The sequence below is a fragment of the Medicago sativa genome, chromosome 3 (assembly GCF_051527215.1).
Source record: "Medicago sativa cultivar Bolivia chromosome 3, Bolivia_mono, whole genome shotgun sequence".
NCBI lineage: Eukaryota > Viridiplantae > Streptophyta > Magnoliopsida > Fabales > Fabaceae > Medicago > Medicago sativa.
The window spans coordinates 2,541,872-2,555,926 of NC_140751.1; the positions used below are offsets into that span (position 1 = coordinate 2,541,872).

The window sequence follows — 14,055 nt, forward strand, 5'->3', positions numbered from 1 at the left end:
CACAGTAATTTCTCAAGCCATGCCTTCGATGGTTACCCAAACTTCCCATGATTATCCAAATAATACTTCTATTCAAGGGGTTTGGGATCATAGATCAATGCCGTATGGTATGCCATCATCATTGATGCAAGGCTTACAAACTAGTGGTAATATGTTTTCAGAGAATTTAAATGTTTCATTACCACAACTTTTTGGTCCTGGGGTATCTACAACATATAGAAGTCCCCAACAAAATTTAACCAACGCTTCTATGGCTGCCATTAGGCAAACTATGGAAGAAACTAATCATGATATGGTTAATATGATGACCCAACAAATTGGTACTGTCATAAATCCTTTGATTCGAGATACCAACACTAGTTATCAACGGTTGTCTGATCAAATGGAAAGAATTGCCAATTTCTTTGGCGCTCCACCAATCCAAAATAACCCATTGCCTCAAAATCGAAATGTGAGGGCAATTGAAATAATTGCTGATGAACCAGTGGTTCGAAATCATGAAAATTTTGTCCAACCACAAGTAGTACAACCACAAGTTCAGGCAGAACCTGAAAGACAACCCATTTTGGTTAACAGAAACCAAGATGCCGATCAAGTGGTTTTACAAGCCCGTCGAAACAATTTCGATGGTCAGAATAATATAGCGGGTATTGTCGAGGCTTTGTTAGCCCAAAATGGTTTTAATATGGGTTTACGTAGACCAAATTTTGCGTCTCCTTTGTCTGAGTATGTTTTAGACGCTGAATTGCCTAGAAATTGGAAAATTCCAAAGTTTACCAAATTTGCTGGAGAAACTAATGAATCTACTGTCGAACACATTGCTAGGTTTCTCATGGAAGCAGGAAATATTGCAGAAAATGAAAATTTGAGAATGAAATATTTCCCAAGTTCTTTGACAAAAAATGCTTTTACTTGGTTTACAACTTTACCTCCTCATTCAATTTATAGTTGGAACCAATTAGAAAAAGCCTTTCATGAACAATTTTACATGGGTCAATCTAAGATTAGTTTGAAAGAATTGGCCAGTGTTCGACGTAAAAGTCATGAGTCAATCGATGATTATCTCAATAGGTTTCGTCTCCTTAAGGCTAGATGTTTTACTTCTGTTCCAGAATATGAATTAGTCGAAATGGCTGCTGGTGGCCTCGATTATTCTGTTCGGAAGAAATTAGATACCCAGTACTTAAGAGACATGGCCCAATTGGCAGACAGAGTTCGACAAGTTGAAAGACTTAAAGCCGAAAAAACTAGAACTCATAACAAATTTCCCAAAAAAGAAAAAATTGCCTATATAGAAACAGGAGATAGTGAACCCGAATTCGATTGGGGTTTAGATATCATTGAAGACAATGATATAAACCTGGCAGAATTAAAAGATGGACCTCCATATGCTTGTAAAATGTTGAGGCCATCCAATGGAAAGAATCCTGAAGATCCCAAGAATGATAAATATCCTTCTAAAACTTATACTTTTGATATTACTAAAAGTGAAGAAATTTTTGATCTTTTAGTTAATGATGGCATAATATTAGTGCCACCTAATATGAAGTTACCTCCTTTGGAACAAAGGAAGAAAAGAGGATTTTGTAAATTCCATGGTTTTTTAGGTCATAACCTATCTCGATGTACTCGTTTCAGGGATTCTGTACAAAAAGCTCTTGATGAAGGGAGGCTGAAATTTGGAGAGAAATCAAAACAACAAGTGGATGGAGATCCTATGAAAAAGGCAGAGTCCATGTTTGCTGATGTGTCTACCAATGTGGTAGAATCCATGTTTGCTGGTATTTCTATCAATATGGTGGAAATTTCAGATAATATTGATGTAGAAATGGTTACTGAGGACCATCGAATTGAAGAGCCAGTGGTTACTGAAGATCAATTGGCCAAGGAAATGGAGAAAGCATATCCAAAGGCTGAAGAAGATTTGGTTGATTTTTTAAATCGATGTAAAATATCTAACACCCATGCTATGCTTTGTCCTCGATGCAGTGCAGTGTTCGATAAAGAAGCTGCGAAATCAGTTGAAGGATATCAACCTCAAACAAAACGTAAAGGAGGGTGGTTCGAGAACCGTTCTAAGTTTGGCTTTAACAAAAGAGGTGTTCCTTACAAGATGAAAACTTCAGAGAAGTATCAAGTGAAGAACCATAAGAAGACGTTCGTTCCTTCATCGAAGTCTCCTATTGATACTTGGGTTTTCTCTGGAGGCAAGAAAACTGGTCATTCTGCGCCTCCAGCACCACCAACAAAATGGGTAAAAAGAGTTGTCAAAGTTCCAGACCGACCAGAGAGTTCTAATCCTAACAAGTATGCTTACAAAAATAACTATAAAGGTAAGAATCCTATGACTAGAACTCAATGGCGCCGTTTTCAACGCCAGAAAAAGGAAGGAGTTTTGAAAGACGTCACTAATGGTGACAAAAGTAAGGGAAAACAACCAATAGTTTTCGAAATGGTTAAAAAACCAGCTACTGAAAGAATTTTCCCTCCGTTATCTTCTGCTTTAAACATCCCTAAAGGGGATGATGATATTCTAACTTCTACTTTTTCAGATTCTGAACCAAGTCTTGACATTATATGTGTGGTTTCTGTACTACCAATTGAATATGCACATGATGTATCTTCGAAGGCCAATCATGATGATGAATGTGATTTCACTGAGGAAATGGCTCGTCATAGGCCTCTATGTTATTATGTTATGAATAATGGCTGTATCGAAGATCAACATGCAGTGTTCGAGAAACCTGATGATAGCATGAAGCTTCATTTAAAGCCTTTGTTTATTCAAGCTAAATTAAATGGTGTTGGAATTAACAAAGTATTAGTAGATGGTGGTGCTACTGTTAATCTCCTACCACAATCTTTTCTAAGGAAACTTGGTATTTCTGAATGTGATTTGAAACCACATAATGTAGTGCTCACTAATTATGAGGGATCTACTGGACAATCTCTTGGTGCCATCGAACTAGAATTGGTAGTAGGAAGCATAACCAGAGCAACTGTGTTTTTGGTAGTTCCTTCTAAAGCCAATTTCAATGCATTATTAGGAAGGGAGTGGATCCATGCTGTAGGTGCAGTTCCTTCTACAATGCATCAAAGGATTGTGATTTGGAGGAAAGATGGTTTGGTAGAGAATATTGAGGCTGATCAGAGTTATTATTTCAAAGCTGAAGTTGATAATCAAGATATTAACAAAAAGAACTTTGACAAACAACTTCAATTTATTGCACCATTCATGGAAAATGATGCATCAAGTTCTATGACTAAAGAAGAAAAATTCTTTGTAAAACTTGCTCCAGAATGGGGTTTTCGTTGGAAAACTGCATTCGACGATGACTTCGTAGTGGTGAACAACGAAGATTGCCATGAGAAAATACCTGTAAAGGAGAAAGATTTGCTGAAGACAAGAAGTACTTCGTACAAGAGGGTTACTGATGACCAAGGATGTTCAGCAAAGGGAATCTCACCAACCAGGTGGGATATCAATAATTGATCAATGGTTGAGCCCAGCATATGGGAAAAGATTACGGCTTATGTAGCCGAGAAAAACTTCGATTTGGCTGAAACAGCCAAAGAAGAAGAGGTCTTCGATGCTTCAGTAGGAAATAATTCTGATGACCTCATTGATGATAAAAAATTAGACTGTATTTATGATGATGAACCTTTGGGTTTTGAAGAAGATCCAATGGGATCTACAATAAAAATGAAGGCCCAAGATCCTCTTGAAGAAGTGGATATAGGAGATGGTTCTGTAAAAAGACCAACATACATAAGTTCAAAGATTCCTAAGAGCTTCAAAGATCGAATTGTGGCGCTTTTGAAAAATTACAAGGATTGCTTTGCTTGGGATTATCATGAAATGCCTGGTTTGAGTAGAAAGGTAGTAGAGTTGCAATTGCCAATCAGGACAGACAAGAAACCAGTGAAGCAAATTCCAAGAAGGTTTGCACCAGAGATTCTACCAAAAATAAAAGAAGAGATCGAAAGACTCCTCAAATGTGGCTTCATCAGACCTGCAAGGTATGTTGATTGGTTAGCTAATGTAGTTCCTGTTAAAAAGAAAAATGGTAGTATAAGAGTTTGTATTGATTTTAGAGATTTAAATCTCGCTACTCCCAAAGATGAATATCCTATGCCAGTAGCAGAAATGTTGGTAGATTCTGCAGCAGGTTTCGAATATTTGAGTATGCTTGATGGTTATTCAGGTTATAATCAAATATTTATTGCTGAAGAAGATGTTTCTAAAACAGCGTTTCGATGCCCAGGAGCATTAGGATGTTATGAGTGGATAGTAATGCCATTTGGTCTTAAAAATGCTGGTGCTATATATCAAAGAGCAATGAATTCAATGTTTCATGATTTTATTGAAGATTTTATGCAAATTTACATTGATGATATTGTTGTGAAATCATCTTCTGAAAACAAACACTTAGAACATTTACGTTTATCATTCGAAAGGATGAGACAATATGGATTGAAAATGAATCCATTAAAATGTGCGTTTGGTGTTTGTGCAGGTGATTTTTTAGGATTTGTTGTCCATAAAAAGGGCATCGAAATCAATCAAAATAAGACTAAAGCTATAATGGAGGCTAAAGCACCCTCTACCAAAAAAGAGTTGCAGTCTTTATTAGGCAAAATAAATTTCCTCAGAAGATTTATCTCTAATCTCAGTGGCAGAGCGCAAGCATTTTCGTCATTACTTCGATTAAAGAAAGAGGAAATTTTTAGATGGGAGCCTGAACACCAAAAGGCATTTGAAGACATAAAGTCATATTTATCTAATCCTCCTATTCTTTCACCTTTGTTGAAAAACAAGAAGATGAAGTTATATATAGCATCATCTGAAAGAACTATAGGGAGTATGTTAGCACAAGAGGATGAAAATGGTATAGAAAGAGCCATTTATTATCTTAGTAGAGTTTTAAGTGATGTTGAAACAAGATATCATCCTAGTGAGAAACTATGTCTTTGTTTATATTTCTCATGTATGAAACTTAAACATTATATAAAGCCTTTTGATGTTTATGTTTATTCCCATTTCGATATTATTAAGCACATGTTATCTAAACCTATTCTACATAGTAGAGTTGGTAAATGGGCTTTGGCACTCACAGAATATTCTTTAACTTATCAATCTTTGAAAACTGTGAAAGGCCAAATAGTGGCTGATTTTATTGCTGATCATTCCATTGAAGAACCTGTGACTGGGGGCATCGAAACATTTCCATGGACATTGTATTTCGATGGGTCTAGTCATAAAAATGGTTCTGGAATAGGTATAGTTATAGTTTCACCAACAAATGAAGTAACCAAATATAAATTTCGAATTAGCCAATATTGTTCGAATAATGAGGCAGAATATGAAGCCTTAATAAATGGTTTAGAGATTTTGCTCGAACTGGGGGCAAAATGTTTAATTATTAGAGGTGATTCTGAATTAGTAATAAAGCAAATAACAAAAGAATATAAATGCCTCAAAGAAACTTTGATAATGTATTACACTATAGTTAATGCATTACTTAAACATTTTGTTCAAATTGAAGTTCAACATGTTCCTAGAACAGAAAATCAAGAAGCTAATGATTTAGCTCAATTGGCTTCTGGGTACAAACTTTCGAAGGGACAAGAGCAAGAGGTAATTGAAATTAAAACAAAGCGTAATTCGATAGACATTGTGCCTAACAAATTGTTAAGACCAAAACTTGGGGGCATGGAAGCATCTCAAGGATACCTTCAGAATGCAAAATTTTCTGAAATTTTGGTCATTAACAATTTGGATGATGATGATTGGCGAAAACCCATAGTCAATTTTTTGGAAAATCCAGATGGCACAACTTGTAGAAAAGTCAAATATAGAGCCTTGAGTTATGTGATAATAGGCAATGAATTATTTAAAAAGACTCCAGAAGGAGTTTTACTTAAATGCCTTAGTGAAGCAGAAGCATATTTGGCTGTATCGAATACTCATAGTGGTGCTTGTGGTACACATCAAGCAGGCCATAAAATAAAATGGCTTTTGTTTCGACAAGGTGTTTATTGGCCAACCATGTTAAAAGATTGCATAAACTTTGCTAAAGGTTGTAAAGAATGTCAAGAACATGCTGGAATTCAAAAAGTACCAGCTAGTGAATTACATTCAATAGTAAAACCTTGGCCATTCAGAGGATGGGCTTTAGATGTAATTGGGGAAATTAAACCTAAGTCATCCAAAGGCTACAAATATATTTTGGTTGGAATAGATTATTTCACTAAATGGATAGAAGCTGTTCCACTAAAAGATGTTACTCAAGATGAAGTTATAAACTTCATTCAAAAATTTATTGTTTATAGATTTGGCATACCAGAAACTATTACTACAGATCAAGGATCTGTATTCACTGGTCGAAAGATGGTAAAATTTGCTGAAGAAATGGGATATAAATTGTTGACTTCAACACCATACTATGCTCAGGCAAATGGTCAGGTAGAAGCAGCAAATAAGAATTTGATTACTATAATCAAAAGAAAAGCTAGCCAAAAGAAAAAACCCAAAGAATGGCATGAGTTTCTTTATGAAGCTTTATGGGCAGTTCGAACTTCTCCTAAAGAATCTATAAATACTACTCCTTTTCGATTAACATATGGCCATGATGCTGTATTGCCAACAGAAATCTTACTTCAATCTACTCGAATTCAAAGACAAATCGAAATTCCAACAAATCAATATTTGGATATGATGTTGGATGAATTAGTAGATATTGATGAAGAAAGATTGATGGCTTTAGAAGTGCTTACAAAGCAAAAAGAAAGAATAGCAAAAGCCTATAACAAAAGAGTTAAATCGAAATTATTCCTGCAAGGAGACTTAGTTTGGAAAGTCATTTTGCCTATGGATAAAAAGGATCGATGTTTAGGAAAATGGTCTCCTAGTTGGGAAGGACCATGGAAAATTCTAAGAGTTTTTTCGAATAATGCGTATGAGATCGAGGAACTACAAGAAGATCAGAGAATTCTACGCATAAACGGTAAATATTTGAAAAAATATAAACCGATGTTACAAGAAATTAAAATTACACAAGAGTAATTTGATTCGAAATAAAACTTGGCATTAATTTAAAAATGCCAACTGATGGGCAGGTTACATCGAAATGCTTAAAACGGAAAAACCATTACAAAAGAAAACACAAAGTACTTAAAGACAAAAAGCATTTAGAAATGGTTTTCACCATTCAGTTACAATCCCAAAGCGATCGAGAAACCAGCGAATTTCTGTATCGAGACGACACCTGAAGCAAGCATTGACCAGGTAGTAGTCATGATCTGGCCCAGGTAGAAGTGAATACCAGCCTCCAATTCTCCCATCTCCTGCACAGTTGTGGTAGTTGTTGCAAAAACGACGCCTAGTAAGCCAAATAGGCATGGGCCTATTCCACCAAGGACAGCGAAATCGATAACTCGAAGTTCCTCCCAAAATGTCGCTTCGAAATTCTGCCAATCGATGTGTCCATGCAAGATCTTTGAAGTCTTCGAGGATGTTTTCTGGCATAGGCATGGAGAGCGCATTGATGAGAAAAAGGTAGTACCTTGCACTCAGAGAGCCAGTGGCATTGATAGCAGTAGTAAGGAGGCGTTTCATTTCTTCAACGTTTGGATTAGCATCCAACATGTGTTGAGTGCTTCGAAGAATACAGAACATGGCGTTGCCATGATTCCAGAGTCTAAGTTTAAAAGCAAACTTAGAATGAGCCACCATAGCATTGTTGTACCATTCATTGGGGTCGTAGAGGAAGTAGAGGACATCATCTCCAAAAGCCTTAGAAACTTCAGAATCCTCACTGACGCGCCAATGCCTGCTATTGGTATGGCGAAAGGCGAAAAGATCTTTCCTGCTTTGAGCAGCAATCTTTGTAGCAATCTTGACTAAAAGATCATCACTCAGATTATCAATGGTGGTCATGATGATTTAAGAAAGAAAAGCTTTGAGTAAGAAGGATTTTTTCGGACGAAGACGAAACAAAGAAAAGAATGATTTTTATAAAAGGGAAAATCATATTTATAATGGAGGGAAGTTGAAAGAAGTGGCTCAATCAAACGGTTCTTCTTGCTTTGAAGATGATGACACGTGGGAGCAGTTATTCTGATGGCCAATGGTTACTTAACTTTGTAATCTGAGGGAAGTTTTAAAGGTTTTATTTTAAAAAGGATTAATTCATGATTAAAAGGTCATTTATTTGTTTTATTTCTTTTCAACTTCCTAGGCAAGTTTAACTTGTTGGGTTAAACAAAAAGTTACTTTTTTGTTTCCTCATCATTAAAATGTCTTGGAAATTGTTCCAATCTTATTTGGATTTAAATAAAATTTAAATTCGATACAAGAAAATAAGAAAGGAATTTCGATGATTGAAAAGAAATTGTCGTTCGAAATAGAAAATGGTCCACAGATTGTTATAAAGACATTACAGACCAAGATATTCGATAAGGCTGAAACAAAATAAAAGTCTTAGAGAATAAAATAGAAACAGAACTAAATCTCAAATGATGAGATGAGTTTCTCAATTTGGCTTTTGTATTCAGCCAGTTGGGTATCGAGAGTATGGTTGTCATTTGCAAGTTGAGCAATGGTAGACTCTAGTTCCTTGGAGAGCTTGAATTTGTTAACAGCTTCATTGGCTTCTCGATTTCTGGCTTCATCCTTAGCCAAAATTTCAGCTTTCTGAGCTTCCAGTTCTTTAATTTTGGCATCGATGTCAACCACTTGCTGTTTCGCATTGTTTCTTTCTTGCTGAAGAGTTTTAAATTTCTCTTGGAAGGATGACAGTTCGATCACAATTTGATCATGATGCGCTTTCTTCTCTGCCATTTGAGCTTGACCAGTTTTCCTCTTCTGGAAATTTTGATTAGCACTCTCCAACATTGGTTCAAGATAATTAAACAGGTTTCGAAATTTCCAACCAGTTGGGAGAGCATCAAGTTTTTCAAATAAACTCTTGATTTCAGCGAGAGCTCCAGCATCCTTTTCAATCAACTCTAGCAAGTTGGCTTCGATGATCTTCTTTTGAAATTCTGCTAGCAGGTTGTTTTTTGAAGTCTCAGAGGGATTTCCCTTGGATGAATCAGAAGTTTGGCCAGTGCTAGTTGAGAAAAGAGTATTACTCTTAGCTATCAAAGCAAAGGCATTGAAAGGATCATCTTTGGCCAATCGATCGATTTCTTCCAGATCGATCATAGGGGCATCTTGTTGAGCAATCATCTCTGCATCACCAGGAGCATCTTGTCGAGTAGTTATGTTTGTATCTTCAGTAACAAAGTTCGATACATTATCTCCAAGGGTGGGTGCAGAATGAGATTGGTCATTGTTGAGTGATTCATCATTTACCAAGTCATCAGTGGGTGTTTCTGCCTGTTGATGTTGAGGAGGATCCACTTTAAGACCTTCTGGACTGCTAGCATCATCATGCTCATCCTCTTTATCTTCAGCAATTGGTGAAGTGGTCTTCGAAGAAGGAAGAACTTGCCCATGTTGTGATGGAGTAGTTTGTTCTTGTTCGATACCCTAAAAAGAATAAGATAGATGCTTAAAAAACAGGACATTTAGAGATATTTTGTATAAAATATGGTTTTGATAAAATACCTTCGAACCATTATCACCAACATGTGAATGAGCACTAGAATGAGAAGTCTTTCGACGACGTTTGAGTGGTTTAGATGGCGAGATGGGGGGAGAACTTTCAGAAGCTTCCACTTCGACTTCTTTTTCTTGGACAAGTGATATTTGTTCTTGTTTTCTTTTCCTTCTTCCTTCAGTATGGACTTTGGGAAGTGTTACTTTGGAAGCTTCGATCTGTTCTTTAGTTATCTCCACCTCACTATCATCATCAGAGAGATCAACAGTTGCTTGTTCTTTCTTGCTCTTCGATCTAGAATGTCCTTTTGATGAAGTTGTTTTCACTTTGGGTTCCTTTGATTTAGGAGGTTCCTTCGATGCAGCCTCAGATTTCTTCGATTCAACTTCTTTAGTTTGGGAAGCTTTCTTTTTCTTCTTGTCAGACTTGCTTTTCGAAGTGTTCTGGGTGCTGGCATCATCAAGCTTTGCTTCTCCTGGAGTTAAAGGCAAAGCTGAAACATGTGATCATACAGATAAGTACTATTTCTTTTAACAATAGTATTAATGTGTTTTAGCGAAAGAAAAAATCATACCCATGATACTGGGAGTTTCGATTCGAACTTGGGACAATTCATAGCCAAGTTCACCATTATATTGGTATAAATTGCATTTAGCATAGGTTACTAAATTATTTTGTGGGAATTTGAAATTATAAAGTAACCATTTTGGGTATGGTGGCCTGAAGGCCAAAGCAAGATTACAAGATGGAAGTCTTGCTAGTCTCATTTTCTTTTCTAAAACATAAAGATATTTATTGGGTGTTCCAGGGGGAAAAATTGTTTCTGAAATTTTCTCTCGAACTTTATCTCTCAGAGTTTGAGCAGCATAGTATACTGTCCTCTTTGGATGTAAAGGGTCATATGTTGTTTGATAATATCTTTGAAATTGCTGAATTTCTTTAATGTGCGTACCTCTAGTCTTCTTGTCTTTGTTCTGCAAAGTGTGAAAAGTACTGATCAGTTGAGGCAGCAATTCATCAGGATTCCCTCGATTGGATTGGCGTATGTAATAATTTCGCCACCATCGAAAAAATGCTTCAGAGCATGCAAATGATGTTGAGAAATATGTAGGCTCGAACACAGTTGTTCTCTTGGCTTGAATTATGGATTTCCATACAGGTTCGATCAGAGGAATTTTCCATTCACTTATACTTTTGAACAAAGAGCTGGGTTTTGATTGAACCATACCAAACTGTCTAGCTACATGGTTAGGTTGATAACCATATACTCCATAAGGGCTACCAGGTGTAAGTCTGCTAGATAGATAGGTAGGGGTCAAATAAGCTTCCCATATAGCATTGATTTCTGTTTTATTGGTTTTTTTCGAAGTGGTGGGAAAGTCTTCTTTGAACCAGTTAGGTCCATATTTCCTAGTGGTAAATGGTGCCATCATAGGGGTGAAAATGGGACAATCAAGCAGGGTTTCATAAGCATTTGCAAAAAGTTGTTGTGAAGACTTGTTCCCATCGGGGTGAAACATAGCTAAGCCTATACCTTCAGTGGTCTTGTCTGAGTATGCTGATGTGTAAAAGGAAGGTAGGATCGAAGCAAGTTTTGATCCAAAAATGGCTAAAAGCCATAGTTGGAACAACCATATGGGTCCTGATACAACTAAATTTCCACCAGTTTGGGGATAATCTCTAAGATTATTAGTTGTTTGGTTAAGGGTTTCATATAAAGAACCTAGAATCAGTTTGCTTAAACAGATATCTGTTCCTTCATGTAACTGACTAGCTAGACACATGAATTTCTTAGGGACTTGGACTGACCTTGAGCAAAAAACATGCATAGATAACCAGTAGGTCAAAAAAGCTACATGTTCATCTGCAGATACTTCAGCACATTCGGTATCATGGTTGTTAGCTATAAACATACCATAAGCAGGGCTATCGAAATTGACTGAGTATTGAGAGGTGGTAACATCTGGATTAAAGGTGTATCCAGTTGGTTTTAAGCTAGTAAGGCCAGCCACATCTAAAAGGGTAGGAGTGAGCATTCCACATTTCAAGTGAAGGCTGTTGTTCGATGGGTTCCAAAAATGTAAAGCAGCAAACATCAATTCATTATGGTATTTTGGACCATATCGAGATATTTGGATGAGATCAAAAAGCCCTTTCTCCTTCCAAAATTGGCCCTTTTGTTTTTGAACTTTGTCTAACCAAGCAATATATTCGGGATAAGTTTTTGGTTCAGTCCTAACTTTGGATTTTACAAAACTTAGGTCAAAAGGACCTTTTGTGAAAATTAAAGGAGGTTGAGTTTCAATGCATGGGAAAAGAGAATTAATTTCTGGAGTTTCAGGTTCTAGAGAAATGGGGCCTAAAAATGCATGTGGAGTATCAGTACAAGGGATGATTACCTGGGTTTTCCAGATAGCTTTTTCAGCTTCATTGATTTCTGGTTCGTTCATAAAAGCAGGAGCAGCACTGGCGATTTCTTTGGTAAAATCAATGGGTTCTTCGCGATTCACATGAGAAGTTCCTGCTGCGTTCGTCATTGTTTAAGTGTTTTGATGAGAATTTGATGAATAGTTCGTGTTTAAAGATAGGAGTTGCAGAAAATTCAAAGTTTTTCTTCGGGAGAACTTTTGGCGGAGAAGAGGAACAGTGAAAGTGAAAATGAAATGGTGAAAAGTGAAAAGAGTAAAGGTGAGTTTGCTTCTATATGGACCTTTGATCATGACACATGTCAAGATCTTATTTTGACAATTTTACCATTAAAGTGTTGTCTTTTCCAATGTTAGAGAACGTGGCCCACTAACTAAGATTGTGGGGTCAGTATTTAAAGGGAATTTGAATTAGTTTTGAATTAAATACTGACATCATTCATTTCGATGGAGAATGTTAGTTTTTTCTTTCAAAAACGTCTTTTTCTTCTTCAGAGAAATCGAAAATGGCGTTTCTGGGGGGCAATTTGTTAGCCAATATATTTTACTAGCTGTAATAAATGTGGTCAAAGTATAGTTGACCTAGATTCAAAGAAGATTCGAACAGAGTGTTGTGTTGAAAGCAAATATGGGTTCGAAGATGGCAGAAGACTTCGATAAAGCAGTTTTCGAAGGTGGTTATCAGCAGTTATTCTTTAAGTCAGTTTTTATTTTAAGTTTGTTTTAAAATAAGGAAAACTGTCGACTTGTGGCAGTTGTAGTTTTAGTTTCAAAGAAATGTAGTTATTTCTAGACTTAGTACAAATAGTAGTTTTTCATAGGAAAAACAGGTCACAATTCCGTCATACAAACTTACACTCAAAGTATCCGTATGGAAGCGAGAAACGAGTCACAAGTTGCAATGTATGAATCTGTGTACCAACTTTTGTTTAATCAATGCAATTTACCCTTTGTTCTTTAAGTGTTCTTGCACTTTACTTTATCAAGTTCGATTGAGTTCAAGTGGATTGAATTCGATTGTTTTTTTTGTCATATTTCTTACATTTTTGACACCAAAAACACAGAATTTCTAACAACAAGAACAAACACAATATGTCCTAAGATTTACTGGTTGATCTTGCAAGTTACCATTTGTAAACCAGCGGTTGTTTACGAAAATCCAACGTAAACAGCGAGATGATGAGTTAATTGTACGTTGCACAAAGAACACGACATAATCATCATGTAAACATCCAATATCAAGATAGATTATTGAAATTGAGTCAAAAAAAAACAGTTTTTTTTTGAGAAAAATAAAATAAAAAATGGAGAGGATCACTATCAAATATTAACTTTTTTGTATTTATTCTCTTTACTTTTTTTTGTGGTGGCCGAGGACTGAACCCCGACCTTACATATACTATGCATTTTCTCATTCTATCTTTTTTTTTTTTAATATAATATTAATGATAAAAAATTTAACTAAAAATTCACAATAAATTAATTTATCATATCAGTTTGTCTCATTAAATACTAAACTAGGACATATTTTCTTCTCTTATCTTGGTCCTCAAATGAATCTCATAGGTTTAAAGTTTCAATGATTTTGAATGCCCATTGAATTTAAACTCAGGTCTTTTATTACATGCAAAACCACACAATTTTTTCCTTAAATTGGTGTTAGTTGACACTTTCATACCTTTTTCTCACCGAATGATTCTCATAGGTTTAAAGTTTCAATGATTTTGAATGCCCATTGAATTTAAACTCAAGTCTTTTATTACAAGCAAAACCACACAAATTTTTCCTTAAATTAGTGTTAGTTGACACTTACATACCTTTTTCTCACCGATTTAATCATTTATGTTATATGTTATAAAGTGTCAACAATGGTATCCATTTGTATTAAAAAAACTAATTAAAAAAAACTCATCAAATTCATTTACAAACTTACATTTTTGACTTACAAATGTCACCCACTTTACCGTGGAGTGGATCAAAGTTAATACGGATGGTACAAGCAAAGATTATTTAGTTGCAAGATA

The 14,055-nt window shown here is 35.8% G+C and overlaps 2 protein-coding genes across 2 annotated transcripts; one reads left to right on the plus strand and one right to left on the minus strand.

Annotated features, from left to right (window-relative positions):
- Positions 1–4,723: 4,723 nt before the first annotated feature.
- On the plus strand, positions 4,724–7,537 carry LOC146934878 (uncharacterized). Its single transcript, XM_085750132.1, has one exon. The coding sequence runs from the start codon at positions 4,823–4,825 to the stop codon at positions 7,064–7,066; it is 2,244 nt and encodes a 747-aa protein (XP_085606258.1). The 5' UTR covers positions 4,724–4,822; the 3' UTR covers positions 7,067–7,537.
- An 825-nt stretch (positions 7,538–8,362) lies between these two features.
- Positions 8,363–12,142, minus strand: LOC146934879 (uncharacterized). The gene is made up of 3 exons (XM_085757505.1): positions 11,878–12,142; positions 9,614–10,098; positions 8,363–9,535 (listed from the first exon to the last, which is right to left on the minus strand). Exons 1-3 carry the CDS (start codon positions 12,140–12,142, stop codon positions 8,507–8,509), a joined length of 1,779 nt encoding a protein of 592 aa, XP_085613631.1. The 3' UTR covers positions 8,363–8,506.
- Between the last annotated feature and the right edge of the window lie 1,913 nt (positions 12,143–14,055).